At 37.3% G+C, this 13,267-nt stretch overlaps 1 protein-coding gene across 3 annotated transcripts in view; it reads right to left on the bottom strand.

Moving 5' to 3' along the window:
- MIB1 (MIB E3 ubiquitin protein ligase 1) overlaps positions 1–13,267 on the bottom strand; it is a 77,570-nt gene that overhangs the window by 48,063 nt on the left and 16,240 nt on the right. For all 3 annotated transcript variants that reach the window (XM_054631029.2, XM_077184804.1, XM_054631037.2), the window contains exons 5-10: positions 7,971–8,037; positions 6,970–7,174; positions 5,341–5,524; positions 4,847–4,991; positions 3,583–3,716; positions 2,474–2,581 (exon numbers count right to left, since the gene is read on the bottom strand). In XM_054631029.2, coding sequence (XP_054487004.1) covers positions 2,474–2,581; positions 3,583–3,716; positions 4,847–4,991; positions 5,341–5,524; positions 6,970–7,174; positions 7,971–8,037 — 843 coding nt within the window. The remainder of the gene's footprint in view (positions 1–2,473; positions 2,582–3,582; positions 3,717–4,846; positions 4,992–5,340; positions 5,525–6,969; positions 7,175–7,970; positions 8,038–13,267) is intronic.

The raw sequence follows: 13,267 nt of genomic DNA, 5'->3' as shown, positions 1-13,267 counted from the left end.
AAATTGCCTTCTCAGATTGCAGGATTCCTTCTCAGGAACCAACAGTCAAAAAAAGCCAAAGCTTGCCCGTTTGGAAGGGCAAAGGATCAGAAAGGGGACTTCCCCTATATTTTTAATCTGGTTATAAGGGTCATTATGAGGCACACTTTATCAAGAGTGTGCCAGTAGTCCTAAACTGCTACAAGACTTGTATTTACAGAGCACTTGGTTTCACAGAGGTATGGTAATTTGTCTTTTCATATTTGCAGTCTGAAAAGTACACCAAGATGTTTATGGATGAAACCCCATATAATTATTGAATGTTTTAGTTTTACTATATTTCAATTCTGGAGATACAATCACCTGATTTTATTAAGTCTTAATGTACAGAATTCCTACTTTAATAAGCAGAGGTCCAGTATCATGCGGGCCTTTTTTTAGCTAAGTATCAAAACAAATAATCTCAGAAACTAAATCCTACCCAATAGCAATAATTCATCTAGAAAAAGCTAGCAGCTAGTAAATCATCTGTCCTTAAGACTTATATTTACATTTAGATATAAATCTAAATATTAAAAGCACTACATTTCTATACATGCCAACAGTATAATATAATACTGTTAATATAATAACTGACAACCATTAATGCCTTCAGCCTAGAAGGTTACATATTCTTACTATACAATATCTACATCAGGGTTTTTGAGCTATGCCAGTAACCAACCGTTCTCTGACTAAACAGAGGCCACTTGAAGTCTACATTAAGACATCAGAGAAAAACAGAGGAGAAAACAATGAAGATATTCCCAGAAAATGTAATCATGAACGGATATACTCAGAAGTAATGACTTTAAGTGTAAAAATATCCAACTTAGCTATAAAGCAAGGAGAGTAAGGATTTTTATCCATTGCTTCCATGCCTCAGACCACAACAGTGAAGTGAATGGATGACATTTTTGCTCTCTGCTTAATGGGATGGCTCTGCTGACCTTTGCATTTCATAAACAATTATGTTTATAAACATTATATATACATATAAAATACTGGTAAAACAGCTTACATTTTTAAAGTTTGAAAGATATAACTACAAATCTAATAGTATTATGAAAATTATTACTATTATAATAACCAAGGCAATTATATAATCAAGTGGGAAAACCATCCTCACTTCAGCAACAGTTATGTGAAGACGGCTTTAAAAGTCAAGTAAAATCCCTGACAATTTTTTTATGCTAGTGTATGGTGCTTCTGTAGCCTGAGCAAACATGAAACTCTTCACAATTCTAGTGCTAGCAGATTACCAGGTGGACTGTCTTCAAACTGCTTAAGTAGTGCTTCTACCCATCTCTTTAACATTTCTAACCCTCCCTCAGTCCACCACTTGATTAACATGGCAGCTCCGAACAGGACAGTACAGACAAAAAGCAGTGTAGCCTAATTTCACCAGTATTTGCTTTGTACTGCAGTGAAAGCACTACTTCTATCGTGAAGTTATTTCACAGAAGTCAGACCACAGCAAGTATGTATTGCATCAATTTAAGCCAGCATGAAAGCTTTATAAATTAATGGTATGTCTGTAAAAATAAAATAATTTTAATTCCAAGAATTACATTGCCTCATTAATGTCTTAATATTCTTTTACTTCTGTATATCAAACACAATATAATGCTAGATGCTCAAGCATGTGAAGTTATTTTTCTGTTATGCAAACAACAACCGGGTGCACAATTAATTTCTCAGCATCCCACTAGTCTTCAGTTTTTATTATTAATAAATCAAATTTGACAGATCCTTCTTGTGCCTCTTGCCTTGTGCAAAACAAGAAACGGTTGCAATATCAGAGTGCATTCTGTGCAAATAATTGAGTAAAAATCAATTCAAAATGCAAACATCACAGTATGGTGATAGATAATTCTCACGAACAATTATTCTAAAAAATCTAAACAAGAGGTTTAAACCAAAACTTCCATTTTTAGTGAGGTTTAAAAAAAGGCACTGAAAAACTGGTCACAGAGCTGGCAGTTTCTACCCAAAGATACTGCTATTACCTTCTGCTTAAACTTGTTTTAGTTAAGAATTGAAAGATTTCTCCTAACTTAACTTTGTGTATATAAGAAGCATGGCAAGCATCTGAAGTTGGAGATGCAGCATCTATAAACATCTTTTTCCCCTCAATGCCACAGGCAGAGTTCCCATTGCATTCTACCGTTGAAATGAAACCAAAGGAAAGAAAGAAGGGGCATCATCGCATGCTGGCTTACATAGCTCTATCATGTTGTTATATTTCATTTAATAAGAAGTGGTAAAGAATTAGATATTGACCCTTTATAATACTGTTAGTAGGAGTCTCATTTAGTAGGAGTAGGAGTCACAATCACAGTTATAAAAGCAGTTTTTCACTCTGGCATTTAAAAAGAAGGCAAGTTGAGTACAATTGTTATGCATGTAACAAAGTTTGGGACACATAGAGCATATTTTGAAATTTTTGGGTTACCTCTGCTTCTACATCCACGTTCTGTTTCAGAAGCAACTTCAAAATGTCGACATGGCCATTCTGGCTTGCAGCTTGCATAGCTGTGTGTCCAGCACATTGCCCATTCACCTGGAATGCCAACACTTGCAGGTGAGTTTCAAGACACACACACTCACCCTATGAGGCTGTTTAGCAGTAGAAAACTTAAAGCAACAGCACACATAACACTGAATCAAATTAACAATTTTAAGATGTCTTTTTAGCATATATAGATTGCCTAGGGCTTCTCTATTTCATTTCTATATTAGCTAGACTGAAGGAAAGAGGAAGAAATGGATTTAAAACAAACATTAATGATACTTGAATTAAAAACATTCATCTTTGGGTGACTCCTGTAAAGGCAAGATTTTTGAGAACAAGTCTCAGATTTATACCTGTCCTCTGCTCTATGGTACAACTTCCTTGACAAATTTATGGCAACAACAGGAGAGAGTCTGAACAGAAAACCATGTTTTGTCAAATCTTAAAAATCAGTGCTCAGAACCAAAGAAGTCAGACTCTTATCTGCAAACATTACTACAACTGTAGTGAGAAGGACTGTAACTTTAAAATATGTTCTATAAATGGAATCCTATAATTACTAAGCATTTTCTTTTAGACTTTTCAGTATTAGACAAGTTGGTAAAAGAAATCTGACAGAGAACAGATTAGATGATCTACCTTGTGAGTTTTAATAAAACAAAACACTCACAACAACAGCAAAAATATCTTGAAAAATCTACCCTCCTTCCTTCTATGCCCCTTGAAAAAAGAAGAATTTGAATATCCTTCAGTAATTGTGAACGTTTGGTTCTCTGCACCAACCCTGGCAGTCAGAGGCTGAAAAATATCTTAATTTATGGCAGACAAAAGACTACAAAATCTGTCCAGCAAGAAAGTATGTACAGCTCTGTGTTCACACAGCCCACACACATTTCACAGGACAACAAATGGGAGAAGAGATACTGGAACTAGCTGTATTACTTCTAAGAAGACACATTACCTACTAGCAAGGAGTATTCACAACAGCTGCCCTTCCTTTAGTAACTAGAGGCCCCCCAAAAGAGATATTCCCAAAACAGAACACTCACATCTACGTCTGGCCTCTTTAGCAAGTCTTCCACTTTAGCAACGTCTCCATTGGCAGCAGCTTTAACCAATTCTTCATTGAGATCTCCGGACTCTTGGGTTTCAAATAATTTTTTCAATAGCTGGGACAATCTCTCTGTAATTGTTAACCAAAGGGCAACTAAGATTACAATTCTAATTACACAAGAACAGAAAAAATCCCAGCTACATTTGTTTTGTTTCTAAGGCCATGTACATAGTAATACACAGACTACCATAAAATAGCAGCTGTAAAATGACTGAGTTTGAAATAAGAGCTGCACCCTAGTACCCTTTAGACAGTGGAGACTGCCACATTAGACACTTCAAAACAAAGATGGTTGAACCATAAATAGCTTTTCTTCTGCAAAATACAAAAGGATAGGACAAGGTAAACATGATCTTATGTATTGCTATTACAGACTTTCTAACATCAGGTATAGCCTGTCTCCTGTGATTTGAAACACTAAGTTGTATTACTCTTCTAGATAGTTTTATGGCCACTGCACTCGGTTCTTTATTGAGAAAACTCACGACATCTATGCCTCCTTAGGAAAAAATCTAGAAAACTATGTAGAAAGTTTTTTTGGCATTAAAACAAATATGTGAAGAGGAAAGAATAACTAGCTATGACTAAAAAAAGGAAAAATTCTAGTTTCAATTGAAAAGTGCCAACAGAACACAAAACACGCTGGACAGTTTTTCTGCCTTGTTATTATATGAATGACAGCATGTTCAACAAAACTGAAGTGTGATTACATAGACACCAAAAAATCCCACTGTAATTAGTCACAGGATGTCTGACTAAATTTTAAGACAGAAATTTCAAAGAAATAAATATCCTGAGTCATAATAAATAACCACCTGCAACAGATCCCTTGCCTGTGCCTGCTATCTTAAACTACCTATTAAACAAGGAGGCTGCTTGTTACTGCCAGTGACACTCTCTGCATGCCTCAGTCTCTATTTCAATCTGATGGCTCTTCCAACTATTTTGAAGTCTTTAGAGTGGACCTCCAAAGACACACCTGCACTGTGACAAAACAGAAGCACCTGATCAATATAACAACATCTCCGTATTAACTGCAAGCTTTTTTCCTATCTTTCTCACATAAAACTTCAATTACTCAAACTCCAAGGCTATTATTAACCTTGCATACAGTGTATTAATACCTTTGAACAATTTTTTAATTAACACAATTACTTGCCATACATATGGCAATATTACTAGTTATTCTTCAAACTTACCACCAGATGCATTACTTATAGCAGATCCTGCTGATGCCACCTTCGAGACAGCTGCTGGATTATAGGTCCAAGATGTCCCACAAACTTCTACCTTTAAGTCACTGTCTGAATAAATCTGCTGGACCCGACCAACTTTACCTAAAGTCTGAATCAAAGAAAACATCAAATGTAAGTGAAACATTTAGATACCTAAATATTTTATTTTTAATATTATATAAATTTTATGAAATCCATTGTTTAACAGTACAATCACTACTACTTTTATATAGGTTTCATTAGGTAAGCAGATTGCTGCACCTGATCAAGTATTACACTGAGTTTGATGAAAACTTAAAAGAAAATCCCTTTTAGACTGCTGAAGCCTCCAGGTACATTACCAATACTGTAGAGGTACAATACAATAACACAGGTACATACCAATAATGTACAGGTACATTACTAGAAATACTGCACAAGCCTGACCATTCTGTGAATGCAAACACACAGCTACTCACTGGAAGCATTGCCTCGGCCCACTCTCCGTGACCTCTCTGGAGAAGTTTGATTCGCTCCAGGTCGTAACACACTTGCACAAGGTCTCCCACTTGGAATTGAGAGGTTCCTCCTTCTGCACCTTGAGCAGCATCTCCACTTCGGACAACGTTGGCCTTGGTGAGAACAGCTGGATTAAATGTCCACCTAAACAAATAAACATTTAAAGAAGATCTTAAATACACAAAGCAAGACATATGTTTAAAAATCATCTGTTTTGTGTAATCTTCTGCTTGTATGACTACAAACTTTTTGTGACTGGATACTATAGATACTATATTTGCTGTTATCCATTTTTTGTCCATAAACTTGCCTCATTAATTCATTAATTGTGGCTCATTAATTAATTTCAAGGATAAGCTTCAGAAATATACATTTGTAAATGCAATTAAGAAAATATCCTGCCTATGGGAAAGCAAGCTGACAGCAATGTAGAAGTCCTGAAAGTAGCTATACTGTTACTTTATTTTTACAGGGATAGGAAATAACGGGTTGAAAAGCAGCAGATCCAAGTTGTCTCACAAGGACTGAAGTGTCAGGAAACAACACAAGAAGAACACAGAATTTTGGCCCTTCCCCCCAGGTCAAAAGATGCAACATTAAGTTATAACAGTACTTTTCAATTAAATGGATGTCCCAGATATACCTCAATTTTCAATCAAACTATCCTATTGGTAGTTAAAATTGTACTGATTTAGAGGCATTACACTGTTTCATCAGGAAGGAGACCACAAGACAGAGTAGCTCCTGTCACTGACTCTGCTGACATGACTGCCAGAAGAAAAGCCACTTGCATCTGTTTAGCTGGGAAAACAGCTTTGTTCTGCATTACTTTGCAATATTAGCAAACAGTATCCTGAATGAACAGTACACTGTTAATTCTTTCTGAACAGACCCAACAGGTCAAACTCCATATACAACTGAAATGATATTCCATTCACCTGCTACTTTTTAAAGACAAGCCCAATACTTGAGAGCAAGAGAATAGAAAACCATGTGGCCATATTAGATTCAAACCCCGCTGTACAGCTGGGTTTGAGTCTTATTAACATGGATGCAGCTAAGCAAAATTCAAACCTAAATTGCTTGCAGGGAGTAATTTTGACTTCCCCAATACCTCCTATTCTTGGTCTGTATTTACATAAAATAACATTTATTTGAATAATAAAAGGCTAGATATGGACCATGCCAAGGTGACTCTAGTTTAGACAAGATCCCCCCTGAAGTTTGTCACCTGTCCTCTTAAACTACTTTCCCGAAAACCCACAATGAGTTGCTATTACCTTGCCTCTTGAAACCATGGGATAGATAGTTTTTAATTAAAAAGGAAGCTACTGCTGAAAACACTGCATTTTGCAAATAAGATAGTCTAGAATGTAATTTCTTATTTTGAACATAAATTTTCACAAGTGAGAGGCACAGCAAAATTCCTTTTCCCACTAAAGCATCCTTAAAGTGAAGTCCTCATTACACATCTAGAAGGAAATCTTAACAGACACAAAAGGAGAAGAGAAAGTTTCTGACACCAAGTAATCACAATCACTGAAGGCAAGAGAAGTTTGAGAAGCAATGATGAAGGCTATAGAACAAACCTGTTGCCACTTGGATATTGTACTACAATGTCATGGTCCTCATCGATGCCACAAACCGTTCCAGTTGTTGTTAAAGTTTCAAACATGCCATCAGTCCATCCTCCATGACCATGCTGCAAAGACTGCACAATTTCCAAGTCAAGGTCAATGTTTACAAGGTCACCTATTTGCAGCCCACCAGGGTTTCTGTTACCATTTTGCTCACCTGAAAGGGAGTAAGAAAAAAAAAAGTTTACATCAGCATACTAATTTTCCAAGCAATTTAAAGAGAAGAAGTTAATTTCTGACACTCACAGAATTGTTAAGGTTGGAAAAAATCATTGAGATTTTCAAGTCCAACCACCAACCAAGCACCACCACCATGTTCATCATTGAACCCTGTTCCAAGTACCCTATCAACATGTTTTCCACACTTCCAGAGATGGTGACTCCACACCAATGTCTCTGCAACCATAGTGGCCAAGAGGTAAAATAAACTTTGGAACCTCTGGCAACAGAACGGTGTGTTTCTTGTTGAATTTTCAAGGCAAATAGCAGTGACACTGGCAAATGCTAAATACTTGTGACAAGTTCCACTATGGACTCTAACTGGGATCTTAAGAGCTATCATATGGTGTTAGACATCTGGACACATAAAAGCTCTGGTGTCAATAAAACAACAGTGCTTTTGTGGAAGGACTTAGATTTATTACATCTCCTTAGTATTTAAGCCAGTTCTGTAAGAATGAACAGCTATGTTTGGCTTTTTAGAAATACACTGCACAGGACACACAACACAATTTATAACTTAATGAACACTTAAAAGCACCCTTGCCATCCCCTTGGCACACTGATACCAAATACTATTTAGAAAAGCATGACAATTTATCATTAGTACATAGAAATGTTACTATTTACACTTCACTAGTAAGGACAGTACTTTTGGATGACATTTAGAAAAGAAAGGGAAATCCAGAGTGAGTATAATTAATACTAATCAACATAAATTTACTTCAGCTTACCTAACACAGGACAATGGTCTCTGTAGAAAGAGCCTCCTTTTGCATCTTGAACACATTTCAGGTCAGACTACGGAGAGAGATTGAGAAAACTTTAGTCCTCAGTGACCGAGTCTCCAGGTCAGTGAAACTAGAACTGAAATATTTAATTGAGAAAGGCTGAAAATTATGTGTACAAAAAACATGTCCCATGATGCACATAATCTCAAATACTTTCCAATCTATCAGTCTTGACATTCTCAAGACTTTAATAACCTTTAAAAATATAAGAGGCTATAAAGGATGAGAAATTTTTAGTTCAAAGACAGGAATTAACACAAAGCACCTTTGCATTGTTCTATTTAGTTATTTTTCCTTTTAAAAATAATTCTGTGAACACAAGCAAGGAAACATCATTTAATGCCTGCCAGTGCTGCCCACTCTTCCCAACACTTTTTGACAGATCCATGTTTAACTTGGAAGAAAACTTGCCACTCAGACTCTATAAAACGAAAACTTCTTAATTAAGAATATGAGGAAGGGTATTACTTCAAAAAAGCCTACAAAATACTACACTGAGCTAAACTTCTATTTTTAAAGAGAAAAGTTTTAAAGCTCATCCTTCATAAAACTGTTTCATATTATGAGAAAGAGAAGCTTCAAGTGTGGTAACCAACTCCTACTCATAAAGCCAGCGCATTTTCTATAATTCTCCTTTCCTTTATGCGTAATGCTTAATTCCAAATAGCTATCATCTGCCATTGTTCCTTAGGAAACAAAGGACATTTTTGTGTGCAAAATAAGTTGGGAAGGAGATCAGAAACTGCAAAATGTGTCAGAATATTCTATGGCATGGGGGAAGAAGTAGGGGACAGGTGGTGGTAATGATATAATTAACCACAACTAAACATACTTGAACAATTCTTTTACCCCTGCCCGAGATTTACTGACAGAATGTCCTCCTGCAAAAGGATTAAAACAAAAACTCTGAACTCTTCCAAATCATCAAGGCTCTGATGAGCACAATACCACCCTTGGCAACTGGTAAGCAGAAACAATACAAAATTCAGTGTATGTCCTGATCTATGAAGAATGTACCGTCACTTTGGAAAAACGATGAAGACAGCCAGAGGAAAAACAATGAGCTAGAGGAAAACAATGAGCTTTTAGCCGCTCTTCAAATCCCCCGAGGAAGCAGAGAAAGCTCACTCAGCACAGCAGCAGCAGGCCTGCGGCAGGATGCTGCCACCCGGTGGGCAGGTGCTGGGCTAAGCCCGGCTGCAGACAAAGGGGCTGCACGGCCCATCCCAGATGGCAAAAAACTCATTCATTCCCCGGAACCAGGGAGACTGAACGTGCGCGGGAGCACTGCGTCTCACCCACTGAATACAAGCCCTCCGTGTCAGGCAACAAGCAGCTGTCTGTGAAGGAGACAAGGAGGGGTGCACATGCAAGAGCTGCTGTCACATTCTTCAGAACACTAAGAATAGAGCGCAGGAGAGTCCAAAGGCTCTCCTCCCTGGCAGGCAAAATCAGGGTGAAAGACTGCTTGTGTTACAGCAAGTGTTAGTGCACTGAGCAGACTGATGGCTAAAACCTAGCAGAAGAAACAAAATGTTCATTAAAAGGCTAATTACTATTTTGCAGCTGACATTACTAGGAAGCCAGTTACGGTATCCTAAATTTTCTAGAAAAAAACCCCCAAAACTCAGAAACCTGCACTTGAATTTTACCCTGCCTGCACTGTGACCTGCACAGTTTATTTCTGGAGTATAATGATATGCTTGGTTGAAAGACTAAGTGGTAGACTGGTGTCCAACCTCAGCTTCACAACTGTCTTTCTTTCTCTTACATGATGTAGTCAACATTACATTGCTAAAGAATAAAACAAGAGTCTGATCTAACTATAGCAGAAAAGCAAGGGAATGTGGCTTTTTTTTTTCTTCTTTCCCAGAAGCCTTCAACAAAATAATGGAGGACCCAAAACACACAGAAAGATAAGACACTGACAGATACTAAGGCAGCAAAAAACAAACTTATATACTGTATATATCAGACTGCCTTTGGCAATGTGGCAAACAGCAGTACTAAGAAAAGTACTATCAACATGATAAAGGCCTGCAAATACCTTAAAATATAACCAAACCCAAACAAGATTCTGGAGTTTTAAGACAGAAAACTGTAGTTAATTGTATTTCAGTGCCACAAAAGCTGGGTAAGCAACTACAATTTTCCTTCTAGCACTCAGCTGTTATACTTCTCAGAGAAGGAAAATAAGCTTTCTCCTGCCCAAGTAATTTAAGTAAAAAATCAGGGATGATGGTAAGTTCCTCATCACACTACTCTGAAGACTGCATGGCAAGAGGCCCCCCTAGTGCACATGGAGCAAAAACACACATGGATGGAGCCTGGATGCACCAGGCTTTGCACTACAAAGAACCTCACTGGGATTTCTAAAAGTTATGAGTCACCCTGAGACTTCAAAATCAATCAAAATAGCAGATTGTTTGGAGATGATACGTACAAGTGTAAAAGGGAAAGTACCAAAACAAGGGATGTTAGAATACAAGTTTAGACTCACAGTGACACCACCTGAAGAAGAACAACTGTGAGGCTGGGTATAATGTAAATACATGGTGGAGATGAACAAATCAGCTTTTCTACAATGACTTGATGGAGAAATCACTTGATAAACCCCAAGTAGGATTCTTTCAGGAAACAGAAAAATAAGCTAAAGATCTTGTAGAATTTGTGTATGATTAGGGACAGAAAGCCCAGTTAAGCAGGCAATCAATCAGAACTCAAGGAAAGGCATGCAAATCAGACATTGCACTGAACAACTTGCAAGTCAGTTGATGCACATGGGCAATGGGTAATAATAGTCTTTGCCTACAATGGAGAACTTTGGTTTTCTAGCCCCCACACTTTAACTTCCTTAAAATCTGCATTCCAGCAGTATGTGGTTCTATTACACAGAGATCATGACTTGCCCAGTCAAATAGGAAATATAGGTGTACTTTGACATATCATCCAATTATACCAATGGAAATAAACAGCAGCAATTTCATCTTCATAGAACTTCAGAGAATGAGAAAATGTAGAGCAAAGTCAGCAGTGCTGCCAGATGGTGTAAAAGCACCATTATCCCTGACCTTGAGGACGAAAACAAAGCTGAAGGAGCAGCTGACTACAGAAATAACTTTTAAGTTATTCCAATCAATATGGAATGCCACCCATCAATACCAGGGAGGAAGGATCTACAGACTTGGTAAGAAAACGAGCTGTGCTGCTGAGAAAAAGAGGAATATTTGATCCAGATGCACTGATGCAGTATCTAACAATATCAGGAGCAAATATCAGGGGAGAAATTAATACTGATCTTACAGATACACCAGCAGGAATAGTGCCATAGGTGCAGTTGTTCAAGGTAGCACTGAATACACACAGTAAAGGTCACTTTAGGTCTTTAATCTCACAACAGCTTTTGGCAAGGAAATCAGCCCTTTGGAGGCAAATGGAAAAAGTTCAGTGCCTGCTGCTTTGTCACCAGATTAAGGCAACAAAAGACTGGATAAATCCATATGTTTTAGCTAAAGGTTTATAAGAAATGCTGTGTTTCAAATTTCATGAAATCAAATCTTTCTCAGTTTCAAGAAGCTGGGAAAAGTGAAGCAATAAATGGAGAAGCTATAAGATGGTAGAGAAAGTGACTGAAATGACAAAAAGGTGTGAGGCACAGAAACAATAATAACATTTTCTTAAAGAGGAAACCAAACCTCAGGCAAGTACTGGATGAATGGTTTGTAACCTTACTATTTATTATAGACACTTATAAAAGCTTTGCATGTGCAACATTTTTTTTAAGGAAGACACAGTCTTCCTTGTCAGTTAATACTATAAATAAAATTGGAAAATGATCAGTAAATACATTTCTCCTTAATGGAAATATTTTTCTTTACAACACAGAAAGATGAAGAACTTGACTTGGTTGAGACTACAGGAGAAATGTGATTACATCAAAAAGAAGCAAAACAAAGTCTGCTGACAAATGCAAATAAATGCACAAGATAAATGACCAGAGAACTGGAGATTTGAATGACATTACAGACCTGACAGTTTTAACTACAGTGGAAGGTGTATATTTTGTAACACTCACATACAATGCCTAGTATACCAAGATATTTACCTTGCTTTTATTTAAAAAAAGGAAGTGGTAACAAGAAATTCTTAAAATCCTCTAGAGCATTTTCAAATAGTAACTTCATGGGTAATCCAAATAGAAGTTGATGAACAGACATGAATTATCAATCACCAAGAGGCAGGCAATCTCAACTTCCCTTATGCACTCACTATTTGGAATTTGTGGAAAAAAGTACACCAACACAGATGGCTTACATATCACTGTGACAACGATGGATGATAACTACAGATACTTCTTTCAGAGGCTATGCAGATGAAAGCACAATCCTCCAAAATGAGAAACAAGGAGAGGCTACTCACAGTAAAAAAAGGCAAGTGGTACAGAGAAAAGAAATTCTGAAAGAAACAGACTCCTAAATGATGAAATTGATTTAGGACACTCCTGCAGCTGGAACTATTTTCCACTGAAAACCAATGGAAGTCACCAGCTTTACATCCTCCGCTCACGTGGTATGAAGAAATAAAATCCAGTCACAAGTCCCAAAAGCAAAATCACAATCTTCCCATTAACTTTTTAATTCCATATGACCTCTCTTTCTTGCAAAAGGATGCGTTCACACATTTTTGGAAATGAAAAAATGTGCAAAGCAGGTTATTTGGTTGACAGCTCAGGACTCTGAATACATATAGGTAAGAAATGTGAGTAGCATAACAAACCATATAAGTCAACAGTAGTTCATTCTTACTGAGGATGTAGCAAACATTTTATCTGACCTAACAGCATCGTAAACACAGATTTCAATTTGGGAATTTGTGATTTGTGGCAACAGAAACTTCCAGACTTAAATGTCAGACTTTACCAAAAAAAAACCCAAAAAAGCAGAGGCAAGATGCACTTCTCAGCCACTTCATACGTAAACACAGCAAACACAAATAAAACCTCCAAGTATCTGACCAGAAATAAATGCATGTTTTCAGTCAGCACCTGCTGCCCCACCAGGCAAACCTCATCTCTCCAAAGCTGGCAGGCCAGATAGATTAATTTTGAGGACCAGATGCAGCCTATAAGCTATCAAACAAGAACACTGACTTACAATAATGAGCTGTGTTTCTTTAATCAACTCCATTAGCATGAGTCAAGTGTTACCCATTTGCAAGTCAGGGTCTCTTCCCAGCTGTAT

The sequence above is a fragment of the Agelaius phoeniceus genome, chromosome 1 (genome assembly GCF_051311805.1).
Source record: "Agelaius phoeniceus isolate bAgePho1 chromosome 1, bAgePho1.hap1, whole genome shotgun sequence".
Lineage (NCBI taxonomy): Eukaryota > Metazoa > Chordata > Aves > Passeriformes > Icteridae > Agelaius > Agelaius phoeniceus.
The sequence above is the reverse complement of the archived record's forward strand: the minus strand, read 5'-3'. Positions and strand labels throughout refer to the sequence as shown.